At 34.0% G+C, this 14813-nt stretch overlaps 2 protein-coding genes across 14 annotated transcripts in view; one reads left to right on the forward strand and one right to left on the reverse strand.

The window, feature by feature from the left end:
• The window catches only part of PDSS1 (decaprenyl diphosphate synthase subunit 1), a 40547-nt gene extending 39644 nt beyond the window's left edge, over window positions 1-903 (forward strand). For both annotated transcript variants that reach the window (XM_072651786.1, XM_072651787.1), the window contains one exon: window positions 433-903. In XM_072651786.1, coding sequence (XP_072507887.1) covers window positions 433-573 — 141 coding nt within the window. In that variant the 3' untranslated portion in view covers window positions 574-903. The remainder of the gene's footprint in view (window positions 1-432) is intronic.
• Window positions 904-971: 68 nt separating this feature from the next.
• The window catches only part of ABI1 (abl interactor 1), a 106816-nt gene continuing 92974 nt past the window's right edge, over window positions 972-14813 (reverse strand). For 5 of the 12 annotated variants that reach the window (XM_072651774.1, XM_072651777.1, XM_072651773.1 and 2 more), the window contains 4 exons: window positions 14451-14627; window positions 10807-10893; window positions 6771-6956; window positions 972-2877 (listed from right to left, as the gene is read on the reverse strand). In XM_072651774.1, coding sequence (XP_072507875.1) covers window positions 2702-2877; window positions 6771-6956; window positions 10807-10893; window positions 14451-14627 — 626 coding nt within the window. In that variant the 3' untranslated portion in view covers window positions 972-2701. The remainder of the gene's footprint in view (window positions 2878-6770; window positions 6957-10806; window positions 10894-14450; window positions 14628-14813) is intronic. The other 7 variants (XM_072651776.1, XM_072651780.1, XM_072651775.1 and 4 more) reach the window with 2 other exon arrangements.

Below are 14813 nucleotides of genomic sequence, written 5' to 3' on the forward strand. Positions count from 1 at the left end.
CACCACAAATTACTTCATTAGATCTCTGGAGGCTTATGGTCTGAAAGTCAACCGACATGTTGCTATGTACTGTTGTCATGAAATCCCCTAATTAATTTAACAGTTAGGGAGCCTTGGGTTATCTAAACCAAGCCTTTTATGATAAATGGACTTGTGTGGTCACCTCTTTGGTAGAGGACACTGCTGGAGAGTGCCTTCCACCAGAGCTCTTTAAACTATGGTCCTAGAATTGCCTTGGACAGTGACTTGTCCAGGGTCATACAGATAGTTTGTCTCAAGAAAAGAATCCAAGGCCAGTTCTCCATCCAATAGCTATGCAGCCTCTTATTAATAGAAAAACTTGAAATATCCAGTGAGTACACAAATGAATTCAATATGGCAATGGAAGTAAAGACTGGTACATTTGGTAACATGCATTTTTCTCCTCTGCAGAGTGATGGTGTACAACAAACAACCTACCTCGCTCAACAATACTGCCATAAAGCAATAAGGGAGATCAGTAAACTTCGACCATCCCCTGAAAGAGATGCCCTCATCCAACTCACAGAAATTGTACTCACACGAGATAAATGACATCTTTCCATTTTCTGTGGCAGCTATTTACCAGACTGTGCCTAAACAATTTTATGGAACACTTTTTTTTTTTTTTGCTTCCAGTGCAGATTACCAAAAAAAAATTTTTTTTTAATCATTTCAACCTTGTTCATTGGCAATTTTTAAAAGAACTTTTTAAAGCCAGTTGTATTGAATGAAACCATAATATGTCATTAAACCATCTGAATCTGTCCTTAGTTTTAGTGCTGTAAACTTTAATGGGGGTACTATTTATGTGTGATATTGTTTACAATGTTAATATCCACATGTAAGGCCACAATAAGAATAAATAATCAATGTTTAAAAGACTGATTTTTTTACCTTTCCTACAAAACATTTGGGAATATAAAAGTGACAGAAAAACAGCAAACTTCGGATTCAAGCTTAAGTTTTGGTTATATTTAACAGTACCCAAAATTGTATATAGGAGAATGATTTATTATAAAAAGACTGTACATAAAATTTAGACAATAGGTTATATACAAATTAAGAAAACTTTCCAATTGATAACAGCAAAATGAAAGTTATTTGATCACTAATGATATTGAAATCATGTTTACAATAAACAAAAGAATAAAGCAGTCACATTGACATAGGACGAAATAAAAGGTATTTATCTAATTTTCAGAAACAAATGTTTTATACTGATCTTTTTCATTCACTGTGCCAAAATCTGCAATACCTGATACAACTGACTATACTTTGAAATCCAAACAAGTCTTCAACACACAGAAACCCACATTAACATGTACATATCCTAAGTAATATAGATTTGGACAAGACAAGAACAGAAATGTCACCTCTGAAGATCTAACCAAAAGCCCTTCCTTAAATCAAGAGGAGACACACGAAGTGGATGTGATACTTTTAATGACAAATGAAGTCTCCAGTTTGGGGATGGTCCCTATTTTCACTGATTAAAATAGCAACTATCATTTTCCCTACTTGATCTCATTTTGGGTTGCCACAGCCTAATGGATTTAATAGCGCCAGTACAAATGTCAACAGCATCCGCTTTGACAAAAGTTATTTGTAAATGGTGCTCTGGTTTCCTTATACTGAACCAGCATTTGATCAGTAGTAGCTGAAAAAGGCAGCTGTAAAATTCATGGAATGGTATATGGCAGTAAATTGGACCCCATAATTAGACAATCTTGTCTAAATTTTAATTACAATAATCTGAATGCCTTTAATACATCATCTTATCTTTGAAAGAAAATTTTAGAAAAGGAATTTATATTTTAAATATCCAAAATAAATCACTTTCTTCTAAGTCAGGGCAAGTTAATATAAAGCCTACACCAATTTTTTGTTCATGGAGAATGTGCTGAGAAAATAGAAGCGTTTTTCTGCAATAAATCCATACTTTTATTTTTAAAAAAGCAAACCAATGAAGGAAAGGACAAGACCTTTGGTTCACTTATGTATTTATGAATGGAAAAAGTGGGAATGCAAATTCACTCTTTAAAAAAACTTAGGTACAAATTACAACATACAGAAGACCACCCAGTTTTGTTTCACATGGATACCTTAGAGACTCAACAATTTAACAGACTTTTGTGTGAGTGCTCCAGGTAAAATTTACAACAAATTGGAAGCAACTTGGATTTTTTTAAAGTATATTTCAATACATAAGTTTGTATGCATGCTTTAAACAAATAGTATAGTTCAAAAATGAGCAAGAAACTAAACAAAAGTACAACCAGCACTAGCATTAAACTTTTCTTCCAGATTCTTAATGTTAGTCTAACGTAGTGTTAGTTACCATGCTGCACTGAAAAATGTAATGGCACGATTGGAATCATGATTCATTAAATACTAAACCCTACTTCCCCAGAATATTTAGGCTGGTCATAAAATGAAGAATGCATAAGTAAATACATAAGCATAACCTGTTACAGACAGTTATTTGTACAAAATGCTCTTCAGCAATATATAAACTGTCTCCCAAAAGTTATGCTCATGGATGGACATTTGATCATACTGATAAAACAGCATGTTCTGAAAATATGGGCACATTTTAAAACAGTAAGACAGATCTGTTCACCATTATAGTTGTCCCACAGTATGACTGAATACAAGATCCCATTTCAAAAGCAAAAGAATTTTAATCAGTATAGTGCATGATTGATTCAACGTAATTTCCAGGGAACAAGCCAGTCACTCGATTGCAGACTCCTTCATACCATCCATCATCATTCTTCTTTATTACATAAATGATTGCACCCTCCATAAAAGATAGCTCATCATCCTTGTCCTTTGTATAATCATATATAGCAACAACTAAAAGGAGAAAAAAAAGAGTCGCAATATTAAATAAGCATGCTAAAATCTTCACACTGCCATTCATATCTAGTACAACAAACTCAGGGCCTATGTTTTTATGAACTTATTTTTATAATTGGTATAAATACCAATGTATGTGCTATAATTTTAAAGTATGTCTCTAGAGAAAATTTTAACTACAAAATATACAACTTGTTGTGCCCTCTCCTTGGGGAAATTTTATGATAGCCAACAAGAAACATGGATTCACTAGCCACTGCAATATTTAGTACATGTCAAGGTTACGTATTAGAGTAGACAATCACTGCCATTTTAAAATTTGTTACATGTTGGAAAATAACAACACCACTTTATTCTTCATCTGCAATGTAATCAAAATGCTGGATTTTTGTGATAAAACAGGGTGATGAATTCACTGGGATTATTGTTGTAGCACTCAAAGTTGTAAAACAAGGAAAAACAAAGAAAATAGATAGAAGTAGGTGTTGTCAGGATTCTTTCAAAAAGGCAGAGATGTGATGGCTAGAAAAAAGGGTTTATATTATGGGGAAAAAACTAGCAAGACATCATTTATTTTCATTGAAAACAAAATTGTTTCTTTTTCCTCAAAATCACAGATGGTTAGATTTGGGAAGAAAACATAGTGATTATGACAAAGGTTTGGTGTGTATATTAGTCATCAAAGATAATGAAAAATGTGGCTCATCCTGTGCTTCTACACTTAAGCTGTAGACCAGTGAATTATAGTTATATTCTTATAGTTGTGTCAAACTTTTAGAATGCTAAAAGGTGAAGAATGAAAAGCGGAACTTGGAGGTGCTCTAACCCAATGTTCCTCTGAACGAAGTCAGTCCTCACCAACATCCTTGACTCTGGGCAGCCTTTGCTCCATTATTTTCAGTTACTAGGACTCATTATTTCACAAAACAGCCGGTTCCTTTTTTTTTTTTTTTGAGAGCTCCATTTGACAATTCTTTTTTGTACCCTGCTAAAATCTGCCTCCCTGTTAACTTCCACCCACTGCCCTCTGGAAAGACAAAGAAGTCTAATCCTTCCACATGGCATGCCTTTTAATATATAATCAATTATCATATTCCCAAGTGTTTCCTTCCAGGCTAGATACCTCCCTCCTTACTGCCGCTCCCCCCAAAACTGAGTATTTCTTATGCTATAGGTTTCAAAGTCTTTACCATCATGGCCACTATCTCCTGAAAAGGTTTCAGTCTGCCAAGGTCCATGTTAAAATGTGGCACTAGAAACTAAAATGATACTTTAGATGTATTCAGCCTGGTGATGACTATCATGGAAATATTATCTCCCTTTTTGGGGGCATAATATTTATATTAATGCAGCTAGAGAATATATTAACTTATTTGATAACTATATCAAACATAATTCAGAGACACTAATTTGAAACCCCTACATCTATTTCACATTAACCATTTTTAAAAAGCCAGGTCTGCACTACTATATTTTTAAAAAAAAGAAAGAAAGAAAAGCAGAAGACTTAATGGCTATTCCAAAGTCCTAAACCTCAGTGCTTCATCCTGACACAGAAGGTGGGGTTCCTGAAAGCTACAACAGAAGCTACGCTTGCAATCTTTCTAACCTGGTACTAAAGGGTGAAAAAATGGAACGTGAGCTCTGACAAGTTCTACCAAGCTCAAGCACAGACAGGAATGGATTGAACACCTGTCTCCAGGAACCAGCCTAGCTAAATTCAGAGAGGCTCATTCCCAGAAGCCTGCCAGTCATCTAATGAATGCTTTTTGTCATCACTCAGTGGCATGTTTCTCAAATCTGCAGACAACAGAACTTGGAAGAACAGCCTGAAATGGTGGGTGACAGTCAGGATTCAAAAACACCTTGACAAACCAGAACAGTATCGGATACACGCCCTTCAGAAATTGGCTTCAAATTTCTTTTTATTTATATTTGAGCTTGGAGGCAACTGGAAACTAGTGGAGCTTCTTGGGCAGGGAAATGACAAGGTAAGAAGTGGAATTTAGAACGTTAGACTTTGGAAGCTGTATGGAAATGGACTGAAAAGAGGCAAGCAGTGATCAGAGCCAGAAGTAGAGTGGTGGCCATGTGAGTGGAAGAAGAGGGAAAGATGGGAACGATCACGTCAGGCAGGCAGATTCACTAAGACTGTAGTACGCTAACTGGATATGTGGGGTCCAAGGGAGAGAGAAGAGTGGAGGATGACTTAAGTGGTAAAGCTGAGTGACTGAAAGGCTGGAGGGGAAGAAGAGGAACGTAATGGGATATGATCACACCACAAGAATGACCAATAACTAGGAATCCAGAGCAATTTGAGAAAACTTGCATCAACTGATGTAGTTCAAGGAAAGTAGAACCAAAGTAACAACATACATGGGGACCAAACTAAAATGGAAGGAAAACAGCTTTAAAAGTCATAAAATATCAAATAACTGAAATGATTAATTTTGGTTTTCGAGGACTGATACATACTTCCCTTCTCTCAGAAGAGAACCAGACTGACTACAAGTAAAGAACACTATATGCCTGTCAGACATGACTGCTGTCTTGGTGTGTTTTCTGCTATTTTGCTATGTTACAAAGAATAGTTCATTTGAGGAAGGAACTGACATAAAAATAAAATTTAAAAATGTAACTCTTTTTAACGTAGAATGAGATGCCTCAGAGGGTCCCTTTGTTGTCGTCCCCACCCACACTCCCTGATTTCTGAGGTTTCTTCCAAATCTGGAATTCTATGTTTCTATAAAATGGAAGGAGTATGTACACAAATTGTAGAAATAAGCAGGTTTTAACATTTATTCTTACTAAGTTTCATCAGGGCTATCAGAATGCCATTTCTATCATCCAATATAGTACATCTTCTAGCTTTGTGCCCTTTTACAAATGGCCACCTTCTATCACTGGGAAAGTGGGTAAGTGTAAGGTCCCCCTCTAAATGAAGATCAGCCACTGCTCATAGTCTTAGAGAGTTAGCTATAATACTAAAAGATTAAAGTGACCTGCCCAGAGTCACAAAGCCAGTATGCAGCAGAAGAAAGTGGGCTCAGTTTTTCTTGACTTCCAAGACTCCTATAAATTACACAGTAGTACTTTTCCAAGTCATACACAAATCAATGCAAATATTTAATGATCCCATTTTCAGGGATAGAGTTAATAAAGTCACTAAAGGTAGATTATCAATGTAACATAAAACTCTGAACTACTAAGTTCTGGCCTCAAACTCAAATGTAACATGTAAGCTCTAAATAGTTTAACAGTGATTTGGATGTTTTCATTTGGATGAAAATTCTTGTTTTAAGTTTAAGTATAAAATACAATTCAATGCCAAAACCTAGAGGCAAACAGTGGACTTACTCTTCTTAACTCCTCACTCTAAACTTGACCAAGAAAATTACTCAGGTCTCTACATTTTCATTTATCAGCCAAATATTCAATTAGGGTAATCAAACAGGAAGAAGGCAAGATATTTAAAAGGTAAGGCCTAGGAACAAAAGTCATTAACAGAGCTACCAACAGATATGGAAAATTACATACACATACAGATTTGAAATGGCAGTGATAGGGCAAAGAATAAAGTGAAAATAGAATCTGCTCCTCCCTAACCCATATCTATCAAGTGTATAAGTATACTGAAAGTTATAAGCATGTCAATATTAAACTGAGGATATTCCAGTGGAACTTAATCCTAGTGATTTGTCTAATAAGATATTAGCATAATGACACATTTACAACGGTTGATCTGCTTTATTTTTCCCAAAGCACTAAAGTACAAGATCTCTCTAAAGTGGGTTTTTTTGTTTTGTTTTGGAGGAGGTTTTTTGGCATCGTGATCAGAATTGCTTCACTCTACGACAAACTTCAGATCAATTCACTCACAGTTGCATTACCTTTCTCAATATAGCTCTTAGGGGCCCAGGCAGGATCTCCATCTGCATATGGATCATTATACTGGACGACTGCCGCCTCCTCATCTTCATAATCAACGGGTGGTGGTGGAGGAGGAGGTGGGGAATCATCAAACATAGGAATATCATCTGGTGGAGGAGGTGGTGGTGGTGTAGGACTATCAGCAACTAAAAAGGTATTCATAAAATTGATGTGGATCAGAAACAATGCCAAACAAAAATTCATGAACTAATAAAACTCAAGAAAAGCTCAAAATTATATAAAGCATGCACTATAAAAACATGCACTGATTAGAAATGGAAAGCTTGGTGTGTTAAAGCTTATATATGCTTAATAGCATTTAAAAGATAATTTAACAACAGCAATAATGAAATAAAAATAAAGGTAACTTGGAAATTGATTATTTGCAGGAGGTTAGGAGTGAATTTTTCCTTTCATAGGACTGTAAACTTGCACTGCAGGAGTAGAAGGCTGTCCCATTCCACAGCATAGGACAGGACACAAGTATCAAATTTATTAGACAAGTGAGGGTTTGATACAAATGTTTTTTTAATTCCATCATCTGGCCTAACAGTAACCTTATGTTCTATCCTTTGCTGATCTACTGACAATGGTCTTTACTTGTAGAACAGATTTAAACACAAAAACCAGGAAACATGTCACCAGTAGAGCTTACTAAGGCTTTAAAAAAATAAACTTTAACCAGATAAGAGAAAATGGAAATGCCTAAATGGAGAAAAAATTCAAATGAGAATAAATGAAGTTCAGTGTTTTTCAAAGTTGTTCATGTGCACATTCAAATATATTTAAATTTGGAAGTTAGCATACTAAGATTTTTTAACTATTACTGGTAAAAAGCAAACATGGAAAAGAACAAAATAAAAAGATGCTAGGTATATTAAATCATATGAGTATACATTTATATTATCAGCTCAATTAACATGTCATGCACTTTGCAAATCATAAAGTGCTATATAAATACTAGGTACTATTATTCTTATTATTAAATATATTCAAAGGGAGGATAAAAATGGAAAGAAAAACTATTTTACAAAATTTTCTTATTTTACAAAATTTTTTAAAAATCTATTTGTAACTGAATTTCTAAACAGTCTTTAACCAGAAGAAAATGGTGGTACTGGGAGCTATAAGTGTTCTACCACTTAGTCGACTAGAACATGATAACCAGGTGAATACCAGTACCTAATTTTGAGTAGTTCCACAAAGAATAATCACTGATGATCAGTTTTAAATTCCCATTGCATGATTTACTATACAAAATATTATTGTGTTCTCTTCAAAAGACAAAGGGCTGAGTTGATTTAACAACTAGAAAATTAATAATGGACTACAGAGGCAAAATTTACAATAGAATACACATTAGTTCATATCTATTTAACAACTCAAAAAGGCATCAATAGAACCTGTTTTAATGAGTGGTATTCCAAAGTTTATTTATTTTATATGTGGAGTAATAACTGGCCATTTGAGATATTCCTCCCTTTTGGTCATTTTAATGGGTTGAGGGAAAACCAACTATCAGCCCACACATTCCTGAAGCCTATACATCTCACATTTTACACAGTTCTGAAAAAGTAAACAACAGAAGACCACTCCATCTCTTTTATGTAATGGCCTGCTTTTAACTGTTCAACTGATGTTTATCTTTATTTGTTCAATATTTTTATTCACTCATCTGATATCCTATGTATATGAATCCATGCTGGACTCTCCCTAGTTTTAGATTTATAATTGGTAGGGGCCTGGTCAATCTAAGTGTTGTATAACACCTTAGTGAAGAAATGCCTTCAATTAAAGTAGGTGCTTAATAATGTCTCTGGAGAACTTTCATAAAAGAAGAATACATCTTGAAAATCATACTTGTCAACACAACAAACTAAGATACAAAGATTTTATTTAAACCAAGAAAAATTGATACACTCATATGTACATGTACATTCAAGCACCACTAGAGGGCCATCATAAAGGCTGAAATCTAGGAGACATTTAAATCTGAAAATAAAATGCTTTATGAACTTTCTGTCATGAATCCTCCTATGAACCCTGTACATATAGCAGACAGCAAATCATATTCAGGGCTTCTTAAACTTTTCCCACTCACAACCCGTCAGCATTTCTTAACACAATTGAAGAAGTGCTGTGAGTAGTTTAGGGTACAAGGCAAGGAAGTGCCTGGTCTCAGATTAGTCAGTAAACCAAACTAGGACTGGACCCATCTCTTTCTAGCATGTAGTATTTAAGTCAGAAATAGAGCATTTATATACTTCAATTATATAAAAGTCCGATGATAGACTTTTAAACAAATTTCATATACTTAGTAAATGTATCCAAGTACAAAGCTACTTATATTTTTATCATGATCATTATTTCACAGGTTTGGTTTCTAACTACTGCTACATCAAAGAAAGTATCCACAATTCCTCTGTTGACTTTTTAAAAATTACATTACCAACACATAGTCCAATTATTAACCCAGAAATATAGAGACTATAAAACAAAAGATATGCAGGTTTTGCACTAGGAAGATAATGATATTATTACTCCAAAGGTCTTCAATATTTTAAGACTGTTTTGAACCCATTTAGGATCAGTAAAAGGTGCTAGGTAAACTGAATGGTTAGGTAATCCAGAATATCAAAACAGTAACATCAAAGAAATGGCATATCTTAAAGTGGCAAATATTCACTTTCCATGGGGCCTAGGTAAGCTACTTATCACTGCTTTACCAAAAAAAAAAAAAAGGCTAATCAATTTTTGTCCATGTTCCTTCAGAGCCAGAGCAATATCATATACCCTTGGTATACTGCACAATGTAACTACAATGCTGTTTATGTAAGAGTAACTCAATAAATGTCTGTTGGCTGAATAAAAAGTTACTCTGTTGTATTCTCAAGAGGGTCAGAATAAATTGAAAATAGAATTTCCAACAATGTATTCTATTAGTGGATAGGCTGGAGAATTATATCAAAGACACTTAAATTCAACTTTTTTTTTTAATATTTTAAATTAGGTCACTATTGTGTGCAAAGAGTGGGTATGAAAGACACTGAAAGATGGAATACTACATTCAAGGAGTTCATAAATTAAAATTCACCACGCTACTTACCCATTATCACTTAGACAAGTTTAGCATGATAAAATCATCCTTGTTTTAACATTATTCAGATTTCCCAAGGAAGGAAACATATTCTGTAGTGAAAAACCAAGTAACTTCTGGTACTTCCCTGAATTAATCAAGCAGTGCTATAACCTAGCTAAAATTTACCCAAACTATAAACTCAAAAGTAGTTTCAAAGACTCATTAAATCCTCTCTTAATGTAGATCATTAAAGGAGTGAATAATTGTCTCATCCCTTTTCTGTTTGCAAGCATCTGCAGTAAGCAAAAAGAAGACCTTAGAAATTCATTATCATCCATCCATTCAAATATAAACCATGGAGTGATTCACTTGTCTTTGAAGAGCAAGTCTACCATGTCAGGCATAAAACGATTAATGTATAAAACAGGCAAGTATCAAACTCCATCACAATTCTAAAACCCCATTCAAATTGAACAGTGTGTATTACTACATATCTTTATATTGATGTTAAAATACAAAATTGTGTGTGGCCACAAAATGCATGATAACTTAAAAGGAACACTCCCAGATATACATATCAAAAGATAGAAAGGGGCTTCCAAAAAGTTTGGATTTGTATGTCTGCATATATATTTCTTGAGAATCTACACAGAGCAGATGCCTTGTGTTTTTAATCATTTGACACCCATTTATCCAGGATCCATTTGGAGATTTACATGGGTCAGTGATCATGCACACAACAGAAAAAAACTGAAGATCGTGCTCTTCAATTTTGATAGCATGTTGCACCTGTATTCAAGATAGGATTAGCTTTTCTTTAAAAAAAAAAAGAGGAAAGGAAAAATCTGACTCGCCAGCCATGCATGCTATAAGGAGACAGCCTCTATTCTTTGACAGCTCAGTTTGTCCAAACTTACTGTTTTCCTGCACCCTGGCCACGAAGCCTGTGAGAGGTATCTGTGGAGTCAACTGAGGCATAGGGGGAGGGGGTGGAGCAATAGAAACTGGTAGCAACAACACGGTATGGGGGAAGTAAAACAGATAAAGGAAAGAAAAAGAAACAAACAAAAAGCAGAAGTCAGTTACATGGACCACAAACATAAGTATGCAAAGAACAGTCTGCAAATGAAACAAAACAAAAACAAAACAAAAACCAAAACTAAAACAAAACCTACAGCACCTCCAAGTTTATTTCCCAAAGCAAAGCTAAAGCTGAACTGCTCTGACCAAGGGATAATTTTTAAAAAGAATAAAAACTGAAATTAAGGAGAGTCTAACCTGAGTAACGCTGAACACCAACATTGTTTTTATATGATGGATGAAATGATAAATTCTGGGATTATTCCTTCGTAGGAATGCCTACTAAAGTTATGAGGCGACTTTCCTGCCATGCAGAGGGCAAACAAATACAGGTAGGGGTGCTCTGCTTTAAAATAAGAGTATGCCAAAATCCAGATTTCAAATCCTATAATTTTAAGGTCTTTAAAGGACCTAGTAAAGTCCAATCTTCTCGTTTTATAAGTGAGGACACTGAGGACTAAAGAGATGGAGCAATTTTGCTAAAGACAACCAGGCTAACAAGTGGCAGAGTCACAACTAGCACCCTTGTCTCCTATCTCATACTACAACACTTACAGATCGATCAACTGGAGAATAATTATCCATATGTTACCATAATAGGTTACTTATAGTTAGTTGCTTTTAAAGAAAATTCCTGCATATAAAAAAGTATTTTAGATTTGTAGAAATATAATTTATAGACAACTTTCCAAGAACACTTCCACTTTGTAAAACAAAGTGTGTTTGTATTTAAGTCTAAACTTTTATTTTAAAAGTAGACCATTTATTTTTCAATAGCAAAAGAAACCTGACTGTAAATAATTAACATTTATCATATCTCAACAGACATAATTTACTCCTTACATCACCAGTCTTAACATGTTTTAAATAACTTTGCAATACTGTTCATTGATTATTAAATGACATCTAATTTCTGATGAATAATCACAAATTGATGACTACTATAAATTCAATTTTTTCCTGAAATTGATATAATTTCGAAGAAACAAGTAAAATGTGACATAGAATTTTGTACTCAGATGGTTAATCCCTCTATTTGCTTCAACACTTTTGACTGAAAAAAGGGTATACACAATGATCAGAAAACATGCAGAATCTTCTAGGAAAAACTGGTCTTCCAAGTTACACTAGACAATGATACTAAGTAAATATGTGTACATAGATACAGAAAAATCTATAACTACATACACACATGTAATCGAACTAATGTATTGGTAGCTCCCAATAACCTGATAACCTGTACAGGGAATAAATGACAATTTAATTTTCAGGGTCTGTCAAAAAACTTACAGGTACACAGGAAAATCTGAAAGAGGTTCTTATGCATTTAGGGAAGCAATAGTTTAACAAACAAAGCAATATATAAGATCATTAATATTCATTTTACATAGAAATATAGCATTCAATTCACTACTAAACTAATTTTTGATCCTACTAACTCTACATGGAAATGTTCCAAATTAAAATGTCACAATTTTTTTATAGAGAAATTTCTCTGAATTAAAAAACACACACAAAACTTATGAAAAACAAACTCTGGTACTAGCCTTGCTGGTTAGTATGGGAATATATATTTGCTGTGAAAGGAAAATTTTAAAATCAGTCTATTTTCAAAAGATTAATCATAACCACCAGATCTAAAAAAATTTGTAAAAGAAACTGAAGTGAGGGAGGGAAAAAAGGAAAATACGCACATCAAAACACTAAAAAATAAAAATAAAACGCTTTAGAAGCTATTGTTTTGATAGCAACAGTAATCCAGACATTTGACAACACACAATGAAATAATCTGAAATTTGAGGCCTTGTGTGGGACAAAATGTTTTAAAGGAATTCATCCTTTTGGAAATTAAATTGTATTTGCATCAGTAGGAGTAAGTATTGCTACACTAAATTGAATGCAATATGGAATACATCACTAAAAACTGCTACTAGGCAAATGCCTTAGGAGGGAATAATATCAATATAATGAATGGCACCTAAAATTCTAAATTAGCATGAGAATAATTTGCATATGGTTTATAAAAACTGTTACATTACTGTACTTCAAACTTGTTTAGTAACGTACCAAAAATATTTCTAAATACTTTAAAAGTTATTAAAAATGTACAGTTCAAGAAATAATCAACACCTAGATGTCTATCTTTTTGACAGGCTCGTTCACCAGAGGGTTTGTAAGAAAGTTTGGGACTACACTCAAACTGGTTCATCTGAATACCTTTTGTAACATCTCATAAAAATTTTGATACGTAACTTTAAAATCCATAGGCTAAAAATAGTTTTAGATTATCTGTGCATATCAGACATCTATACTATACATGCTCTCTATTACCTAAAGAGTTAGCCATGATACAATTAGGAATCTTTCATTTTGATATTTTAAATACAGAAAATAGATTCTTTTTCTTCCTAGTTACCTCCCACCTTTAAATATCATGCACGTTTAAGAACATTCACAAACAGTACTAGCATACATACTACCTAAAAGACTTTCTATATCAAAATTCTATATTATAAATTACAACCAGATTCTTGAATTGGAACACTCAAATTCTAAATAAGTATAAGAGACTTCCCACTATCATGTCCAGGGTAGTTTCTGTTAATTAAAGAAATTTATCTAAAAAATAGGAACAGTTTTAGAGTTAAGTATTACTCCATGGAATAATTTTGGGATGTGTGTGTGGGTGAGTTTGAGATTTATATTTATCAATAATACATTCTTGAAAAGGGCTCTCATTTCAGATTTTCTCTTTTTTGGTTAAATATAAAAAGCAAAACCAATGTCTATCCTATGGTCAATTCAAATGATCTGAAGCATTCCTAAAACTGCCAGCATCAGTGGCTTTTACACTACAGGGGTTAGTGCTGAGATGTGCCAAGATTAGAGTGAACAGAATTAAAGTAAAAATAAAATCTTTCTGTTTCTGGGATTATTTTCTTAAGTGAAACAAACAAAAGGGCAAATGATCATCAGCAATATTATCAAAGATCTGCTACCAACCAATTTGAGGCTTTCTCTATTAATTTGAAACCCTTTAAAACAGTGATAGCCAGCAATTTCTTTATCATTTTCTAAAGAAAATGACAATACCACAGTTTTGGCAATGTCCAGTTTTCACAAGTAGTCTTAAAAACTATTTACCCAATAAATACAAACTGAAATTCCTTTATCCCAAGAATATTTTTTCTAATTTCTGCCTTTTTTAAAAATTTACAATGACAATAAATACTATATGAAGAATGGCTTAGGTTGAATTTGGAAAGCTAAGCATTTTAGATGGTGAATACATCGTAGAAAGTGATTAGTATTCAGTCTTATTCATGCTTCAACAGACTCTAACTTTCTAAAGGAAACAAAGAAACTAGCATGAAACTGTGGCTTTGATTGTTGTCTATCACTGGCAAGAATCACAGTTTCAAATCATTTACTTCTGAAGTACTCCACTGATGCTACATGCCTGCCAAGCACAGGGGCTTACTTGAATTTTGAGAATAAAGAGGACCGCCATTAACATGAGGTTGAGTAGAAAATTGAGCAGTCACAGAAGGAGTTCGTCTGTATCCACCCGAAGATGCTGAAGAAGTAGTAGAGTTGTGTCGGGAAATCTGCCTGGTCATTGTGCCATACTGGGAACCAGGAGCTGAACTCGGGGCCACTGGAAAGCATCAGCCAAAGGGAACCAACAAAAAAGACTTAAGCAATATGTATCACATCACATGACAGAATATAGAAAGAGATCTCATGTCGGAGTCATTGATCACACTGGGAAACTTGAGGCACGCAGAAAAAGATAAGACGACTGCTACAACTATAGGGAGAACGTACATTTTTTCTATTTCTT

The sequence above is a fragment of the Notamacropus eugenii genome, chromosome 3, assembly GCF_028372415.1.
Source record: "Notamacropus eugenii isolate mMacEug1 chromosome 3, mMacEug1.pri_v2, whole genome shotgun sequence".
Taxonomy (NCBI): Eukaryota; Metazoa; Chordata; class Mammalia; order Diprotodontia; family Macropodidae; genus Notamacropus; species Notamacropus eugenii.